Source organism: Haliotis rufescens, unplaced genomic scaffold (genome assembly GCF_023055435.1).
Source record: "Haliotis rufescens isolate VD_foot unplaced genomic scaffold, xgHalRufe1.0.p SCAF_19, whole genome shotgun sequence".
Classification (NCBI taxonomy): domain Eukaryota; kingdom Metazoa; phylum Mollusca; class Gastropoda; order Lepetellida; family Haliotidae; genus Haliotis; species Haliotis rufescens.
Genome location: NW_025963879.1, coordinates 18,132,263 through 18,152,727, shown reverse-complemented (window position 1 = coordinate 18,152,727; position 20,465 = coordinate 18,132,263). Strand labels below are relative to the sequence as shown.

The window sequence follows — 20,465 nt, the reverse complement described above, 5'->3', positions numbered from 1 at the left end:
AAAGTAATCTATCAGTGTTCGAAATACCTGCCTGCCCGACCGTCCGAGACGGGTTGATTTCAACTCGGGCTGCCAGATTTTCAAATCCCCCTGCCCGACGGTCGGGTTATATTTCATATGTGACAATATTCTAAATATTTCCCGATGATAATCATTAATTCACATGTAAAGATGAATGATAAAATGTAACCAAAAAGAAACCCCGTTAGCTTATTCTGAAAAACATATGATTATAGTGGGCAGGCAGGTTTTGGTCAGGGCTGGCAAGTATTTCGGCTAGCCAGTCCTGTGGTCTGGCTGAAATTATTGGGAGTTTCATACCCTGAATATATACGAGGGATGGTCAAAAAGTTCATAGAACAAGGTGTAAGTGGAGTTTCATGTTTTTAATTTTCAATATAATCTCACTGCACGTATATATATTTAAAAAGCAATACACTTTAGAAATTTGTACATTATAAAATTTGTGACGTATTCACCCTGGTCTGCGCTTTGGTATTGATTATATTCAAGGTATCTCTTTAATAGATTAATTCTCACCAATTAAGATGTATGTGGTAATGATTTCTAATTTTCTTTACGTTAAATATAAATTGATATCATGCAAACTTGTATGTATGTTTTATAGACGTTAAAATAATAATTATGTCAAAACAAATACATTTATAAACTTAATTCATGATGAAAGCATGTGACAATATTGCTACTTTTGGAAATCAACCAATCTTCCTTTTGCTGTAGAGGTGATGTTGAAAGTGTACCTCTCTGCGTGTTAGTTAACTTTCTGTATAACAGCAATGTTTATGACCAATTCAGATATCTCTGACAAAAAATGCACAATTTAGTAAAACCAACGCCGCGGTATTCCATATATTGAATACTCAGCAATATTCCAGCTATGTTTTTTTGTAAATAATCGATTCTGAACCAGACAATCCAGTGATTGACATGACGAGCATCGATCTACGCAATGTGTGATGCGATGACATGCATCAACCAATTCAGCAAGCCTGACCACCCAATCCCGTCATTGTCGCCTTTTACGACATGCATAGTCGCCTTTTACGGCAAGCATGGGTTGCTAATTAGCTTTGTTCGGTCGAATGAGAACACATTGGTGTAACTCAATATTTTTATTTAGATAAAGCTTTTGTTGAAAATTAAATTATTTATATCGAACAATGTGTAATAATAGTCTCCCTTAGATGTCGATATCAATTATGGCCCACAGCATTTCACCTACACTCTTCAAAAAAGGAAACGCACAGGTAGCTTTTTAGTAAATTTATTGTACCTATTAAAGTCGATATATTTAATTTCATATCATAGATAAAATATGAAATTTTGGATCTCGATAGTCACATGTTGCCGTTGTACAAAGGCATTGAAAACTGTTCATTGTCATGTCACATTAGGCCACAAGGTTGCGCAGAACTCACTATCTCGTGTGACCGCCCCGGGCAGCAATCACGGCTCTGCCTCTCCTCGGCACTGACTGGATAAGTGTACGAATTCTGTCCTGCGGAATTCTGCGCCATTCTGCTTGTAACGCGTTGGCCAGTTGTGGGAGTGTCTGCGGCGTGTTCTGACGTTATCTGCCACAAAACCACATCTCCAGTTTCTCAAATTCCAAGGCTGTAAGGTATGGCACCAACGCAACGTCGCTGTTGATGGATCTGTTGCAAAACAGGGACGATAACTGGTCTTCTGGGTCGGATTCCAGCCTCCCGAAGATGGTTCCTGACAGTCTGGTCCGATATTCTCCTCAAACTAGAGATGCATCCTGCAGTCTCCGTAGCTGTGGCATTGCGATGACGTAGGTGGAACAGTCGAATGTGGTGAACCTGTGCAGGGGTGGTAACTCTCTGCAGTGGAAATGACCTGCGTGTATCGGTCCCAAAGACCGCAAATGGTGGACCTTGAAGTGGTGTGCAACGGAAGACTGCGATTCCCCTCTTTGGATACGTCCTTGGGCGAAGGTCCAATCGGAAGGCTGGGTCTCGACATTTTCGAACTTGAACAATGTTGTCAATTGAATGACAAATTATTGGCTTATGCTTGCCTTTTTATAGCCACTGTCACGAGTTACGAATGCCATAACTTGCACGTGCATTTTGCTTTACTGTTTTTCCTCCATGACAATTCTGAAGAAGTGTGAAAACAATGCCGTTTAAGACATTGCAAATCGACAATGGCTGCGAAATGACGTGCATTTTGCTTTACTGTTTTTCCTCCATGACAATTTTGAAGAATTGCAAAAACAATGCCGTTTAAGGCATTGCAAATCGACAATGGCTGCGAAATGACGCACCGTTTGTCGAATATCAGGCCACCAACATTTTCCAATAACATATATCTAATTTATATACCGGATTTTTTGTGTAGTCAGGTTCAATGAACTACATACTACCTGTGCGTTTCTTTTTTTGAAGAGTGTATGTTGGTTATACGTGCGCCTGGGTATTTGCCATCAGTCGTAGTCTTACATGTCGTTCTGTGTTATCAGATTTTATTGGGGTTCAATTTAAAGCAATTCGAAACATTTCAAATTAAAGAACGGAAATGAACTTTGTTTGTTTCCTCGTTTAAAACGATGCGGTAAGTGGAGCACCGAAACGTGTTTTGAGTCGTGTGTAAACTTGAACAATGGAGAATTACCCTTTGAGTATTTCACAGTGTTTTTTTTTGCATGGGTCCGTAAATTAGCTAGGACGTTTCGTGCAAATAATTTATGCATCATTTAAATAATCTCTACGATATAAAAACCGCTTCTGTGGTCTAGTTGATGCAGCGTCTGCCCAGAGATAGGAAGGTCGGCAGTTCAATTCCCGGCCGCTTCATGCAAAAAAAGGTTAAAAGATGGTACTTGTTGTTACCCTCCATGACACTCAGCATTAAGAAGATGATGATAAACGAGGACTGGTCGTTTCGGAGTCAGTGTCTGATTTAGGTATCCAGGCTCCATAATCTCAGTGAGCTAGCACTATACCACCGGCATTAGTCTTGACAAGTATAAACAGCAACCACTCGCATGCACGTCGCTATATAAGTGCAATAATCCTGAACGCGACATTAAACCCCATTCCACCTCACCTCTACGCTATAACTGTTGAGTGAGTGAGTTGGGTTTAACGCCGCTTTTAACACTTTTCCAGTTATATCGCGGCGTATCAGCTTAATGTGGGAGGAAAGCCCGAAGTGATGCAGACGTTTACCACTTTGGTGAAACCCACGAGCACGGGTATGGTGCTGACAAACCAAGAAACATAATCGGGGCGAACCGGAATTCGGACTCTCAATCATAGGTTTCTGGCGTGCCCAAGGGAATCGCGGCTCCTTGGACGAGTGGGACACCCGTGCCCCCTAAATGGGATTTGAAGCCCGAAAATATTTCACGCATTTCATTGCGTTTGAATACTTCTTCTAAGTATCTGTTTTTTCACTCAATATTCTTATTACGTTTTATAGGACCGCCTCGTGGTCTAATGGTAGAGCGTCCGCCCGGAGAGCGGAAGGTCCGGGGTTCGATCCCCAGCCGCCTCATACCAAAAGACGTTAAAAGATGGTACTTGTTGTTACCCTGTCTGGCTAGGACTGGTCGGCTCGGAGTCAGTATACTGTGTCTGAGTGGGGTATTCATGTTAAACTGCGGCATGGTATCTCAGTGTGCTAGCACTATAAATCGGCATCAGTCCGGACTAGTACAAGCAGCCACACACACACACATACACGTGCATGCACGTCGCTATATAAGTGCAATAATCTTGGATGCGACGTTAAACCCCATTTCACCTCACCTATTACGTTTTATAAATATTTTTCTGAACAAACGGGCATTTTAACGTTTGAAACCTGCTTACACGGTCAGTTCAAAATGAAATTTCCTGGCAGTAATTCTCAATATACGTGTAAACCTGTTACCTTATATGATTCACCTGAAATAAGCTTATTGTGCGGCGCGTTGTCACCCTTTCTGACCCTAGTGAACTCGTACCTCTGAAGGTCTATGAAGGTTTGTCCCATGGCCGCCATATTGAAATAATGAATGTTGACCTTATTCGAAATTTGAAAAGCAGAAAATATTTGGTATGCGGAATAATGTACGTTTCTGTCGATCTTTCGTTACTACATCACTACAGCTTGGTTTTCAGAGCAATAACTGCAGAGAATGTTACTCCAATGTTAATCAATCCATGCTTGCCGTAAAAGGCGACTATGTTTGTCGATAGAGGCGACTAACGGGATCGGGTGGTCAGGCTCACTGACTTGGTTGAAGTGTGTCATCGTATCCCAGTTGCGTGGATCGATGCTCATCATATCAAACACTGGATTGACTGATCCAGATTCGATTATTTACAGAACGCCATCATTAGCAGTTAAACAAACAAACACACACGAAAATATTAATTCAGATGAACTATAGAGCATTGTTGTTCAATTGTTTTGTCGAGAGTGAAGACACAATAAAGACATTCAAATATATTCATGTTTTATATTCAAAATAAACACCAGCACTGCGGAAACACACAAGCATGGAGCGCACATTTGCAATCAGTCCAAATAAACGTTGCCAGTAGGTCCTGCTTTTAATCTATCTTTCCATTTTAGGAGAGTCAAGAGAAGATGTCCTGTACACTTGGCTCATCCTTGATGTTCTGGAACGACACGGTGGAGAAGTCTGTTTCAAGAGTTCCATAACTCGCGGTGGACATCTGACTCGTTTCCGACATAAAGCTGATGGTGGAACAGTCGGACGGAGGGGCTGGGGGAGCGAGCGTGGGGAGCTGGAGATCTCCAGCGTACAGCGGGATGCCCTCACTTGTCTTCGGGGTAGTAGCAGACACCGGTTCGTACTTAATGGGAACGTAGGTCGAATCCGACAGGCTATTTGAACAACCGGTTGTCGTCTGCTGGCTGGTGAAGTAAAACGAGTCCGGTACAGTCGTCAGGTCAGCTAGGTAGTGCATAAATGGATCTGCGCTGTCGGGAGCTGTGTCGGGAGACGGGCTTTCGGGGACACGAATGGGGAAGTGTTCAACTACTGCAGACGTTGAGACCAATTCGTCAATCAATGTCGCGTAGCTGAATAGATGGTGCGGGGTGGCTGGGACGCTTGTTCTCTCGTCTTCAAACGGCGTCCCGTATCGAGGTGAAGGACACAGGTTCCTGAGGTTGTCCGCCGCCGATGTGATGTCTGAGGACGTCGTGGTGTGGTAGAGGAGGGATGCAAATGGCGGGTAGTGGCTCAGCGGAACACGGACCCCTTCTGGTGTCTGTTCCCTCAGGAATCGCGTGTATTGGGCCTCCGTGTAGGTCAGACTAGGCGACGGTGCGTGTAGAGCAGCACCGGGATCTCGCGTTGTCTCGTCTCGTGTATCTACCGAATCTGCTGTCGTCTGCTTTCTAGAACGTGCTCGGAATACTTTCTTTGGAGGGGAGCGCGGAGGGGGAAGAATGATGTCAGGGATGTTAAGCTGTTTCGTGACGGTAGTTGCCCACATACCCTCCATTTCGTAAGGCACACGAGATCTCTTTAAAGAGTCAGCAGGCACAAGCGATAGGTCAACTGTCCAGAAACAACCATTGGAACTCTTCTTCTTGGTCTGTGCTCGACTGGACTTGATGAAGCAGGGATTGTGAGAGAGGTTGTGTCGGACTGAGTCCTTCCATCCCTTGTATTGGCCCTGGAAGAAGGGGAACATCGTCTGAAGCGCGTCCTGGATCCCCACTAGAGTCAGTCGCTTGTCCGTGGTGGATTGGATGGCTGCTACCATCATGCCGAGGTAAGTGTACGGGGGCTTGCCGTAACGCTGGTACTTGACGTGACGACGTTTGAAGGCAGGTATGGCCGCACCGGGACGCTTCGAGGCCAGAACGTCGTCGTCCGTTGTCTCTTCACGGCGTCGCTTGGTTGACTGACACGTTCGATCACTGGGGATGTCCATTCTGGAAAAAGACAAACATACACTCTCAATTATTAATGCTTAAATTGCTGTTGTTATGACGAAGTTGGCGAGAATACTTCTAATATATATTATTTTATATATTAGTCGTACTCATAAACGACCGACACATTCTAAGTATTTTTCTTAAATACAGAGATATTTAAACTCACTTCAGGCCATGTTCCATTGCCATATATAAGAGTGTCCAATCCCAGTGAGTGAATGTTGTTTTACACCAGATTGAGTGAAATCCCTACAAGGCACCCTCACCGCCCCGAATCAAACTTTCAAACTTGGAATATGATTGTTTTTATTCTTTCTTAATGCGGAAACAATGTCATCAGTATTTGACTGCCATGAAGTACGTCTTGATTATTGTAATACTATACTATATAATATAATATACAGGGGTCTACATGGAATGATTTGATTTATTCAGAACTAAGGTGATATCCTTTAAAATCTCTTATTATAACATTTGGATACTGATAATTGTATACAAGACAAGACATTGTATGAAAGGCATCCGGCCTATATACAAACACTTACAATGTATACATACTTTCAACATATGTGCATTCTAGGAGACATTTGTATTTACTAGTTCTTGACGAATATTGGGTGCTTGAAGGAGAAATTGAGCTAGGCTGTAGATTACATCAAATGATTGATTAGACATAAGTGATAGAAGGGATGTGGTACATTGCTGTTTAAGGTATTTAGCGGGTATAAAACGTTTTTGGTAAAACTCACAGATAAAAGGTACATGAAATTCGTCCTCAACACCCATATCACATAATGGACACAAACGCATAGATTTTAACGTATTTTGTCTTCTTCCGGTATTTACTCTAATATCACTCAGTCCCATACGAAAACGCGTGAATGTTGAACGAAGATTTAAATTACAAAGAACACTTAAATATTTTTTCAGGCTCCAGTAAGGAGGTCAGATCTCAGATATCAACGACAGCAAAATGTACTTTATTTGAATACTTTTATGTATTTAATTCCACTTCTTTTAAGAAAATATTAAGATAAATTCAGGCTATCTTCACGTTATGTTAGAAAAAATAAAATAAAGGTTTAAATATCAATGAAGCAAAATGTAGAATTTTTTCAATGTTCAAGATGAGTTTAATTTTATATTGAAATATACATTATTTTTCTAAAACAGTAAGGTAATTACGCAATGTATCGCAAGTAAGTTCAGATGTCAGGTAATCAAGCAAGTATGTGTATTGGAACTTGTAACATGGGCCTCTTTATTTAATACTATATGCATGCCCTTCACAATATTGTATTTTTAAAAATATTTTTTATATACTATGTTTTAAAGCTTATGGTAAATTAAGAACTGATAGACATCGTGTATATAGGTTTACATACGGGTGCAACTGACATTTATGACATAGGGCAAACATGACATTGAAAGGATGCTCTTACCTTGTATGCTGTTCAGGCTGTGGTATCGAAAAGGTTCGCGATCTCAAAAATACAATGCTTGTCTCTAGCAGACTGGTGGACTGATGTCGCGAAAGTTCCACATGGACCGTTATAAGCGATGTAGGTGTGAAATTGTGAATGGGCGATTCTATTACAATACCACAGGGGTAGTAATCGGGTCTTTTGAATTATTGTCGATTTTGAACGGGGCATTTTACAGTAAATGACTTAGCCAAGAATAAATGTGTGAACGATTTAAATAACGTAACGTGTAACCACATAATTTGATATTAGGATGCAGTATAATAATAAAGTTAAAAATTTATTTCTATTCAAACCCCCCTTTTTCCAAAATGGACTCACCATCGTGCTGCAGACTTCATTCGGATGAGCCAATTGTCCTCCGTCCAGACAGTGGGTAATAAGTAGTATTGTCGATGATAGTGATAGTAATAGGAAATGATTTCGAAATGCGGAAATTCGGATTTGAGTAAGGAAGAGCAAATGCTAATATTAGAATCTATTCAACACTTTATATTAAAAACTGGCAGATTTTCAGTTTAATGATTGTTTAAAATAAACTGCAAATAGATTCATTATATATTCACATCTAGCTTGGCACGACAATTTATTTGTTACATCTAACCTTCATTGATGTATTCATTGTAATATGTCCTATGTGTAATGGAGCGGTATTAACATAAGCGCTTCGCTTGTTTACCAATCCATTTTCATACTTTTGTGAAAATAAATATGTTTAAACCAAGATTTTCAATGTGCAAGTTTAATGTGTCGCGTCTAATGCCACTGTCAGAGAGTGTAAATCCTGTAAGAAATCGGTTAGCTGGAGATTAAACACGTGCCCTTTAAATACTTAATAAGAATGTTTTGAAGCTTGTTATTATTTTTAATGGTTTGATAAGCATTACTTGAAGCTGGCGGATAAGTAGACACAATTTATGGATAACAACTTAATACTGTGAAAAGCGACGTTTCGGTATAGATCCTTATACCATTGTCAAGCAAGATCGAAACGAGGCTTTTTACAGTATTAAAGAAGTTGTTATCCATAAATTGTGTCTAACTTGTTAGTATTTTCCGCGCTTGTGAAACTTATATTATAAAACAAGAATGACTTCTTTATTTTTCTGTAATTTATTATTCCAGATCCCCGATGGTTAATTCTGACTCGATCGCTGATAGACAAAGGCGACGCCAAGTTTATTTGTTAGCGCTGACAGTAGTTTCTACCTGATATTTTATTTACATATTTATTCGTAAGTGACAGCAGCGGATACCGTATTTATGCGTTGGCTCTCTTCTGCTCATTATTCATCAAGTTGTTTATTAATTTTTATAATTGAGTGCAAAAATATGTGATTGGGGGTAAGAATTTTGAACGATCTGAGGAGAGTCAAACACTTGAAGGTATTTGTTTGATAGTCTATGTGGTGCATTTTAATTTTTAGAGTATTGTAATTGTATAAGTAGAAATATGAGCATTTTATGTAATTTTAAGACTGAAGGTTGCTACCATCTAAACTGATTTCAAACTCAGGTTGACCCTTTGTGAAAATAACAGCAAGGTTAAGAATAAAACTATTCCTGAAAAAGTACCAAAACTTATTGAAGTATTAGACTAGTTCCCCCTACCCGGTGCCAATATACATTACCGGTAGTGAAGGCAGCCGTTTCGTCTGGGATGGGGCAAGTGATTGCCCAAGCTGACGCCTGGTCCGTCTTGTGACGTAACGCGCCTACAGCGAGGCGCTAACAGTTCGGCAGGCGATAAGGGGCACCTGCAGTAGGAAGGGGGGTAATACCCTAACGGTAAACACAACACACGTTACTGGCGGTATGCTTCCTGACTTTGATCTGTCGGTAGCGCAGGAAGAAGGGGTAGGGGAGGGAAGCGCGTGTAGACTGTTGAAACATGATTGGTTCCGTTTCTATGCAGTAAAATATTTGACTTACGCCTCAAATTCAGTATGGTTTGGTAATGTGAATTTTGTTGCTTAAACTCCAGAAAAAAGAAACGCCCCAAACTTTCATATAAAGATTACGGAAGCCTTTATTTTGAATTTCATCATTAAACAACAACAACAACAACACCCCCCCCCCAAAAAAACAACAACAACAAACAAACAACAAAAAACAAAACACACACACGAAAAAACACACAAAAAAACAAAGCAAATGTATGAAATGTAAGAAAAAATACATGGACCTTTGACAATGCGTGTCTTAATCACTCCTATATAGCTGGAATATTGCTGAATGCGGCGTAAAACAACCAACCAACCAACTTAATCACTCCTAAGAATAATTACAATACCAATGGATTTCACACTTGGACAATATATATCCTGTATATATTTTCTGGCGAAACGCATTTGGGTTTTTTTATTTACAAAGCGAAATCGATTATTTGTTACTGTGGACATCATACCGAAGATGTGTGTACAAAGTACCAAATGAAATGTACTTGTACAAATGTACAAATGAAATGTATTTCTACCAAGATGGTTACTCTCTACAAACAGTGCAATGCTGAAATTCGTATTTGAGTAAGGAAGGTCATATTAAAAACTGGCAGATTTTCACATAAGTAAATGAATTGATTAATATAAACTGCAAATATATTTATTATATATACACATCTAGCTTTACATGTATAATTCATTCGTTACATTTAACCTTCACTGATGTATTAATTGTATCATGTATCATGTGAAATGGAGCTGTATTAACATAGGCGATTCTCTTGTTTACAAATCCATTTTCATATTTTTGTGGTGGCGGGCGGGTAGCCAGCCTAGTAGGTAAAGCGTTCGCTCGTCACGGCGAAGACCCAGGTTCGATTCCCGACATGGGTACAATGTGTGTCCCCTGCCGTGATATTGCTGGAATACTCCTAAAAGCGGCGTAAAGCCATAGTCACTCAAAACAAATCGATTACTGGATAATTTGATAATTGACTGCTCTGTCAATCTTCCTTTGCTTCTTGGCATCATTTTCGCTGTGCAGAGTTGCGTCCCTTGGGCACGCCAGAAACCTATGATAGTGGGTTCGAGTGCTGGTTCGCCCCGATTATGTTTCTAGGTTTGTCAGCACCGTAACCGTGCTCGTGGGTTTCACCGAAGTGGTAAACGTCTGAGACCTGCATCAGTTCGGGCTTTCCTCCCACATTAAGCTGACACGCCGTGATATAACTGGAATACTGTTAAAAGCGGCGTAAAACCCAACTCACTCACTCACTCTATGACAGAGTACTTGTCATCATCCGGAGGGACATACACACTTTAGTAAGGTATCTTAGAATCGTGGTATCTTAGACATATCAAAATAAGGTCAGTGACATATGTATATATTACCAACATATGCGCGAGTATGTCAAAAGGAAGAGTGGTGTTTAACTTTTTCACAGGTGTAAACATTAAAGTATACTACTCAATATTACCATTAGAACTCAAGATACCACAAACACTAATACACACTGACATAAAAGTGCATAGTTAACTTACATATAATTATGTTTGTCTTGTATTTATGAGCGTGCGTCTAAAGAATACACATCCATCCATCCCTCCACCCATCTAGTCGTTTAATAGTTTCACATTTATAATGTTTCAAAAGATAAAATCGCATCCGTGTCGGGTGATATAAGCGTCAGATAGTCATTATTTTACTAAAACGTTACATTCTTTTTTTTTTTAAAAACACACAAACAAAACAACCCCGTTTTCCTTTTTATGTTATGAAAAAACCCGCATTTACGTGAAAATGAAGTTTGATTGTACACATAGTTAATTCTAAGTACAACTTCCTTTTTCGATAATGGATGTGTTTTGAAAACTGTTTGAAATTTGTTTATTTGGCTTAGAGAGCGCCAATAACCCGACGTCACTGATTGGTGTATAAACACGATCAGTGTTTCATGAGGATGAGGATCCGTCTCAAGTCACGTGATCTACCCCTCTCACGTCAACCCCTCGGCCCTCGCATTGACCGTTTCCTTGATTGGGTCATTCAATTTTCTAATTTCTGCTATGAAGACTAGTCCACTTGAAAAAGATATGGGTAGAGGGATCCGCAAATATGAATTCATAACTTTATTTTGTACACATAACGTATTTTAGTAAGCTAACATCCGTATAGGAACACGTCATCTGTTTTCCTTAATTGTTAAAACAGTTTGTCTTTATGTTACTGATTATAGAACTTCTGGATAGGATATATTGTACCCCTTTTTATTTTCATAGACTCGCCCCCCGTTGTCTCACCTAGATAGAATATATACGGTGTTGGTATTTTTCGACATGTAGCAAGTTTCCTTCATTGCAATAGTAAGGACCGCTTCATCTGTCAAACTACAAGGTAAGTCGAACAATACTGAACTTGCTTATTGCGCATTACCTACTTTCTCTGTTTCCCCGTCGAGCAATATTTCAGCAGCTCCAGCCTTTGGTGTCTACAAACTATATGTCTGCCATTCCCTATTTTGACATGTACCATGTGGACTGTTGACTTATCGGTATTTAGAAGTTGGAGTACTAGGTAAGGATAAGATATGGACAACTTCTTAATTAGAATTATAATGTCATTGTTGTGCGACAATCAGTTCTTACCCTCCACAACAAGGCTTTGTCAGCGTCACAAAACAACATGGTAACAATGAGGATATTTTACTCGGACATGAAATATTACAAAAGTGGTATTCGCATGATTGCGTATTTAATGAAAAATAATTGTAAAAATCGGAAACCAAAATGATGGACTACAGGCTAATCTGTTGTGGTATACTGATTGATATGGTGTATGTAATATCGCCTTTGATGCCCGTACCAAATACATTATGAAATAACTATTTCTTGTTTGTTTCATATATAGCCACTGTTAAACATGTGTATATACTTTCTGTGGCAAGCAGTTTAGTCGGAATCGATTTTTAACAATTAATAGATAACGGATTGTGGAAAGCGTTTCAAACTGTTCAGCACATCACTGACATCTTTAACCTACTGATATTTCCTTGGAATATCGGGCCGTGGGGTAGCCTAGTGGTTTAAGCGTTCGCTCGTCACGCCGAAGACCCAGGTTCGATTCCCCACATGGATACAATGTGTTTAGCCCATTTATGGTGTCCCTGGTCGTGATACTGCTGGAATATTGCTAAAAGCGGCGTGAAGCCATACCCCCTCACTCACTCCTTATTATGTCGTCAAGCTATTGTCCCCATCCGTGATATTGTTGGAATATTGTCCCAAAGCGGCGTTTAACTATACTCGCCGCGCCCACTTTTCGCATTTGCCGTGGAGGCGACCCAGTACAAAAATATTCAGAAAATGCCCATTTTGAACATGTGTATATCGCGCTTCTAATAATATGATTAAAAAATCATAATGATTTTATTCAAAATATTGTATATTGAGATGTCATCAATATATCATGGCACATCTGTAGAGAGTGGCAATTGGGTGAACAGTATTTCAGATAATAATTATGTCATCATAATGGTATAGTGAAGTGGGTGAGTTGGGTTTTAGGCCCTTCCAATATTCCATCCATATCGCGGAAAGGGACTCCAGAAATGGGATTCATATCGTTTCACATGCGGGAATCGTACCCCGGTTTTCAGTGGCGGACCAGTCATGCTTCTAGATTAGTCACACCATATCCGTGCTCTCCTTGGGGCGGCGGGGTAGCCTAGCGGTTAAAGCGTTCGCTCGCCACGCCGAAGACTCGTGTTCGAATCGCCACATGGATCCAACTGTTCAAAGCGACATCACTTAATGTTGAAGACCCTCCTCCCCAAGTAGAAATACAATGTCGACATCTTCCAATATCTAACTGAGGGCAAAATAAAGTACCGAGTTGTATTCATCTATGCAACTGAAATTTGAAAGAACTGTTATTTAACCATCACTCATTCCTGCGACGGTTGTAAAAAGCAGTGACTATGAGTAACTATGTGCAAAAATAGATTGGTTCAATGATGACTAGGATAAAAAAGACATGAATTTGGAACCAGATGACCGTGTTTGAAATATAAATTTGTGCCGAAAATAAATATATTTATCATATAATGGGTAGGTTTCTCGGCAGGATAAAGCCAACGGATAAAAACGATATCCGTTGGGGTCATATGCGGATAGAGATGCAAATATCAAAGGTCAAGTAGGGACTACTTTCACTGTTTATAAACAAACATGGCGTCGCACTCGTCATTCGGCGATCGAGTCAGAATTAACCATCGGGAATCTGGATAAACTACAGGGATAATTGCTATCATTATCAAAAGAACAGTCTAATATACTGAAAATCTGTGTCTAACTGTGACGCAGCTAAGGCATTTTATAAGTTTTGGCAACTTTGGAGAAGCGGGATCAGTAGCCATATCTGTGCTTGTAGACCTCTGCGGCTTGAAACCTTCTCCACAAATTAAAATAGTTGGATTTGACGGAAATATGTTTGAATTGTTACCTTGTTTCGTTTTGTCGCTGTGTGTACATCTGAGTACATTTCTTATCGTTATGACAGGACAGACCGACTGTCAACAACGTCTGACCGTGGCCGTGACGTCTCATAGACTAGGATTAGAGTAGCTTCCCTTTGACAAAGGGCAGTTACTCTAGCGGACAGACCGATGGATTGCCGCAAAAGGCAATTAAAAACAATTGTTGTTTTGAGTATATGTTGCTTCGCCGCTGTATAAGAAACAGATTTCAGTTGGAACTATATTGGCTACTGTCACTGTCCGACTGACACACCACTTACCCTGTGACGTAATAAATATTAATGCGCGCATTCCAGGAAAACTCGCAATGTTTCGGTAATGTTTGTGAGAGAGGGAAAGCGATTTTGAAGCACAGAATTAAAGAATGACATTATATGATAAAGAGGTTATCACGCTTGTGTGTTTGGGGATGGTAAATATCCTGTATTAGGAATAAACACTATGTATTTAGCTCGCCAAGGCTCGCTAAATACAATGTTTATTCCTAATGCAGGATATTTACCATCCCCAAACACACTCGCGTGATAACCTCTATTTATTTTCAAAGATCAGATGTCGAAGATACCCTTCAGCAGTTGTGCATTGTGCGAAATTTTCTTTTCTTTTAAAAATGAAATATATTTCAAAAGATTATACCTAAGTATTCTACACAGACTAAGCGCTAGGTCAGTTAATCTTTCGATATGATATCGCTAACTTGATATTTTAAATATTATAACTTAACTTCACTTATCTTTTGCACATCAGCCTCATGAGTGTACTTATCTTGACAACATGACAGCATTAGGTATTACCAAATCTTTTTCAAATACCAAGTTAATATTTTCTATTTATGATGGTGCGTTGTGCAATGCCATTTCATAATTATGCATGAAGAATTAATTTTACATGTGAAAATTGTTGTTTACAGAGTTGGTCAAGATGGACAGAACGGACGCCCCAGAGCCCCTGCGGTCAGTTGATATGCACCCAGGTTAGTTTGGGCGTGTAATGCTGTCATTCATATTGTCAGTCTGGGACCAGTTATTACTCAAACGTACGCGTTTCATAAGGATAGAACCATCTTAACTGGGTGTGGAGGTGTCTTATCAATCAATAAATATCAAAATAAAGTAAGCTTCCAATATGGTTAAAGTGATTCTTCATTGGTCGGTCAAAACCATTTCATACTCGATCGATAACGAAAAAGACATGTCAGTCCTAAACATTAGCGGACCAGACAATCTCTCTATTATCTTACATGACCAAACAATTCATGCAGTATAAAATCCAAAACATTCTTGCCTGCTAAATGTTTAACTACTACCACTTTCGCACTTTCTATCATTTTCTCCAGCCATCCCACACAATGCCTACAAACCACAAGTTCTCAAGCGCCCCCTGGAAGAAGCTGATGATGAACAGGATGTGAAGCGACCCCGTGCGGCAGAAACTGTACGACGTCATCCGAAGTACAAACGCCATGGTAAACCTCCCTACACCTACGTCGGTATGATGGTGGTGGCAATCCACACCTCCAGCACCAAGAGACTCACCCTGGGCGGAATCCGGGACACCCTGGCTACCATGTTCCCCTTCTTTCAAGGCGAATATCTGGGATGGCGTGACTCGATCAGACACAATCTGTCCAGTAACCAGTGCTTCACCCGCATCCAGAGGGGCGTCAATAAAAACATCAAGGGCTGCTTTTGGGCAGTTGACCTTTCCCTTGTTCCCCCAACAGCATTTCTGAGAGCGACCATCAAGGACCCCGTGCAGAGGAAACAGTGGGCCCCAACTCTGACTTTGCAGCTTGGCATCCCTGACATCGATCTGACAGCAGAGCTGGCAGAGATCAAGACCGAGAAGCATGAGGTCATCCAGCACGAAACATCAGAGAAGGAGAAGAGATCTGTGACTCACACAACTACTTTCAGCATCGACAGCATCTTGAGCAAAGACACCAAACCCGATCTGATCAGTGAGCCACCAGATAAAAAGTTCGACCATCCTTACAGTTTCCTTGGCCACCAGACCAGCATCACCTACTTGCAGGGCAAGTTTCCCCGGCCAGCATCTACCTTCTCACCATACGCCGCCGTGTTATACCAGACTGTCAACTCCGATCAGGGTTCAGATGCGGCATCCTTCCTCCGACCAGATCCCCGGTATTCTGAGTGTCATGCGTTCTCCACCCTGACAACTGCTTCTGACTTTCGCAAGTTTCCGGACTCGACCGGACGAGGTCAAGCGTCTTCAAGCCATCCCGAACAGAGAAGTTACACGACGACAGAACCTGACCACGTACAGCCAACAGAACACGGTTTGGATAAACTTCAGATGACGACTCCACAAGACTACCACAAACCTTCACCAACGAGCTACCACGCTCTCCCCGCAAACTACAACCAGACATCTTCATCCATGAATTACAACCAGTCACTTCCATCCATGAGCTTCCACCCTCAATCGACGAGCTACAACCCTGAATCCACGAGCTACCACCCTCAATCCACGAGCTACCGCCCTCAATCCACGAGCTACCACCCTCAATCCACGAGCTACCACCCTCAATCCACGAGCTACCACCCTCAATCCACGAGCTACCATCCGTCTCCATCGCCAGGTCACAAGTCATCTTCGCAATCGACTGACTACCTGCCTCCACCAGCGAGCTACCAACAGGCTTTTTCATCCATTGACCATAACCAGGGACCTTTCAGTTACCATCGAAACCAACCCACAAGCTACCACGAGAAACCCCCACCCGTGAGCTTCGACCAGCCTTCATCCGTGAGGCATCACCAGGCCCCCTCATCTACAAGTCACCAAGACCCACCACCATCTTCCTTGCCCTACCACCGTTGGGACACGGAGTACCCAGACCCTCCATCCCCAGCAAGGGGAAGCAGTGACTCCCAATGCAACTTCTCCATCCTCCGCCCCAATATGTACATCCCAGCTCACATCTCTGACTCGAGTGATTCCTACCCCACGGACCCACCCAGATCCTCCGCCCTCCCTCCCATACCTACCCCCACCTGGGCGACCTACCTCTGCAACACCAACAGCAACTACACATCATCGCCTCATTCGTTGAAGACGGCTTTCGATGATATAGCGATGTTTTCTGACGCCAGCAGTGAAGTTTCCGTCCGCAATAACATTCCTTTGTACGCCTTCGTGGACGACTCCCGGAGTTTGTCCGACTCCATCGTCCCGGAGTCTGTCGCCAGTGAACAGACGAATCCAGCGTTCAGTCCGTACAACCCCGAAGTCGTCAACCACTTCCAACACTTCCTTTCTGGACCCCCGCTGAATCACGATCGTACTGACGTGTAATGTTGACCTTCTGTTGTGTGCTATCCTCAGTGCTGTTATCGGAGTTCTTGTATCGCTGTGATACGACCTTCTACAAGGCTCATATACAATGTATATGAATATGTAATAATCATGTAGTATCATGGATATGTAGTAAAACATAATAACCATGCAATGTCTCGTTGTTGTTTTGACCACCTCCGTGGATAGTGGATAGAGCTTGCGCGGTTCAACCCCCATATCGTGTCTTACCAAAGGACGTTAAAAGATGTTTTTGCTCCGTCTGTAGTCTCCCAGACCCTTACAATACATTTAAAAATATATATTCAACTAAAATGATTTGACAAGTCGGGATTACCGAAGCTCTGAATTAAAACATTGGCCTGTGCTCCATTTGGACACATTTTGTATATTTTTAAATAACGTTATTTTGGTGACTAAATGTTAGTCTACCCTTTAACAGTATTCCAGTTATATAACGGCGTGTCAGCTTAATGTGGGAGGAAAGCCCGAAGTGATGTAGGTCTCAGACGTTTACCACTTCGGTTAAACCAACGAGCATGGGTATGGTGCTAAAATAGAAACATAATCGGGGCGAACCGGGATCGAACTTAGGTTTCTGGTATGCCCAAGGGACGCAACTATGCACAGCGAATCGCTGCGTCTTAGACGACTGGGGCCCCCCATGCCCCCGGGGATTAAGGGGAATGGTCGGAAGTCAGTATCTGAATAAGGTATCCATATAAACTGCGCCATGCTACCTACATATCACTATGTAGGTAGCATGTGTAATTCATACGGAAAACCCGTGAAGATCCGGGGTAGAATTGGTCTTCAGCAACCCATGCTTGCCGTAAAAGGTAACTATGCTTGTCGCAAGAGGCGACAAACGGGATCGGGTGGCCAGGCTCGCTGACTAGGTTGATGTATGTCATCGATCCCAATTGCGTGTATTGTTTATGTTGTCAATCATTGGATTATCTGGTCCAGAGTTTACAGACCGCCGTCATATAGCTGGAATATTGCTGAGTGCGGCGTTAAACAACAAGCATCACATCATACTGAAGAGTTATCTGTCCACATCTCTTGCTGTTGGCCGGACAGCTTATACATGACTTCCGGGAGGGTACTAGTACTACGGGTATAGCGGAGGCGCAGCTTACATTCTAAGCTGGACAGCCGGACTCGCTCATACAGTGTGGATAGAACGTACCATGCACACTGTTGGGGTCTGATGGCACATCATTGCAACCATCCCCTGTAGGTAGAAAACCATTGGACACTTTTTTGAAACGCTGTGAATAAATTGTTATAAAATAGACAGTTAAAATTGAAACAATATTTCTATCGACGCGCATTTAAAGCGGACTTAAAATATCACAACTGCCGCCATTCACAGAAGGGTACATCGTCACAATAGAACAATGCAGTTCAAACTTTAACGGAACATTATTTATTTCCTAAAATGATAATGATATTGCACAAACAGTTAACAGTGATCATGTACATTTAACGAGGGTCATACTGTAGATATGATGGACATATACGTTATGAAATCAAAGGCAAACAAGATTATATTTTGAAAAATGACAATCTATACGAGATGAAACAAATTTAGAACAAGACTAGAGTCATCTTCCCGAGGCAAGAGAGTTAACTGACTATAAAAGTCCAGTTTCCACCCTTGCCGAACTAGGCTGGAATTTCTGGGCTCGACAGTAGCGCCACCAGGGGATATTATGAATTATGTCCCTCATATGCCTTTCCTATGGACCAATCAGATTCCACCTCTCGTATCACTTATGGCGGCGCCCAGTCAAGACGATCTGATCGATAATCAATTGTGATGAAACGGGTCTTACACCGCGAAGTGCATCAAATCACGTGAGCACCTTGATTAAAGACATGAACAGTTTTGGAAAATAACTGTTGGCAACGAATTGGCGGTGTACATGCTTTGTAAATCCTGCAATCGACCGAAATATTCATGATAGTTTACGAACCGGATTTCGATTTCGTTGCGTGATTGTGATTGGACTAAGCATAGACACGTTAGTCCAGCCAAAATGTAACTCCATAATACCAGCCTAGTTCGACAAGGGTGGAAACTGGACTTTCATAGTCACTTGCCTCGGGAAGATGGACCAGAGTAAGCGATTACGGTAGTAAAACGTTTGTTTGTTGTTTAACGCCGCCCTCAGCAAATTTACAGCTATAAATAGACGGCGGTCTGTAAATAATCGAGTCTGGACCAGACAATCCAGCGATTCACATCATGAACTCATGAACTTCCATCTACGCAACTGGGGTACCATGACATGCATGAACCAAGTCAGCTAGCCTGATTCCACGATCCCGTTAACCGACTCTTACGACAAGCACAGCCGCCGCCTACGACAAGCACAGCCGCCTTTACGACAAGCGTGGGTTGCTGAAACAAAATCCGAATCCGGATCTTCACGGATAGGTGATAAGTGAGTAGATGCTATCATCACGACAGTGGCAGTCAGCCAGTTGTCAGACACCTTAAAAACAACAATGTTTCTGATTGAGTGCACAGCAATGTTACCTCAGATGAATAATGGAATCATTCATAGGCCTTCCTATACATAACAAAGAAGTCTGTTGTATTAAATATTCTTTATATTTTATAGGTCTCATCTAGTCTCAATAGATAATGTTAATATCATCCATAGCACTACAAAATGTACATAAAATAGACAGTTAAAATGGAAACAATATTTCTATCGACGCGCATTTAAAGCGGACTTAAAATATCACAACTGCCGCCATTCACAGAAGGGTACCTCGTCACAATAGAACAATGCAGTTCAAACTTTAACGGAACATTATTTATTTCCTAAAAATGATAATGATATTGCACAAACAGTTAACAGTGATCATGTACATTTAACGAGGGTCATACTGTAGTTATGATGGACATATACGTTATGAAATCAAAGGCAAACAAGATTATATTTTGAAAAATGACAATCTATACGAGATGAAACAAATTTAGAACAAGACTAGAGTCATCTTCCCGAGGCAAGAGAGTTAACTGACTGTAAAAGTCCAGTTTCCACCCTTGCTGAACTAGGCTGGAATTTCTGGGCTCGACCGTAGCGCCACCAGGGGATATTACGAATTATGTCCCTCATATGCCTTTCCTATGGACCAATCAGATTCCACCTCTCGTATCACTTATGGCGGCGCCCAGTCAAGACGATCTGATCGATAATCAATTGTGATGAAACGGG

At 41.5% G+C, this 20,465-nt stretch overlaps 2 protein-coding genes across 2 annotated transcripts; one reads left to right on the top strand and one right to left on the bottom strand.

The window, feature by feature from the left end:
- Window positions 1–4,613: 4,613 nt before the first annotated feature.
- LOC125381709 (forkhead activin signal transducer 3-like) lies at window positions 4,614–5,945 on the bottom strand. Its single transcript, XM_048399156.1, has one exon. The coding sequence runs from the start codon at window positions 5,943–5,945 to the stop codon at window positions 4,614–4,616; it is 1,332 nt and encodes a 443-aa protein (XP_048255113.1).
- On the top strand, window positions 5,667–17,494 carry LOC125381662. The gene is made up of 3 exons (XM_048398956.1): window positions 5,667–5,783; window positions 14,819–14,881; window positions 15,245–17,494. The coding sequence occupies exons 2-3, from the start codon at window positions 14,830–14,832 to the stop codon at window positions 17,227–17,229; spliced, it is 2,037 nt and encodes a 678-aa protein (XP_048254913.1). The 5' UTR covers window positions 5,667–5,783; window positions 14,819–14,829; the 3' UTR covers window positions 17,230–17,494.
- Window positions 17,495–20,465: the final 2,971 nt, after the last annotated feature.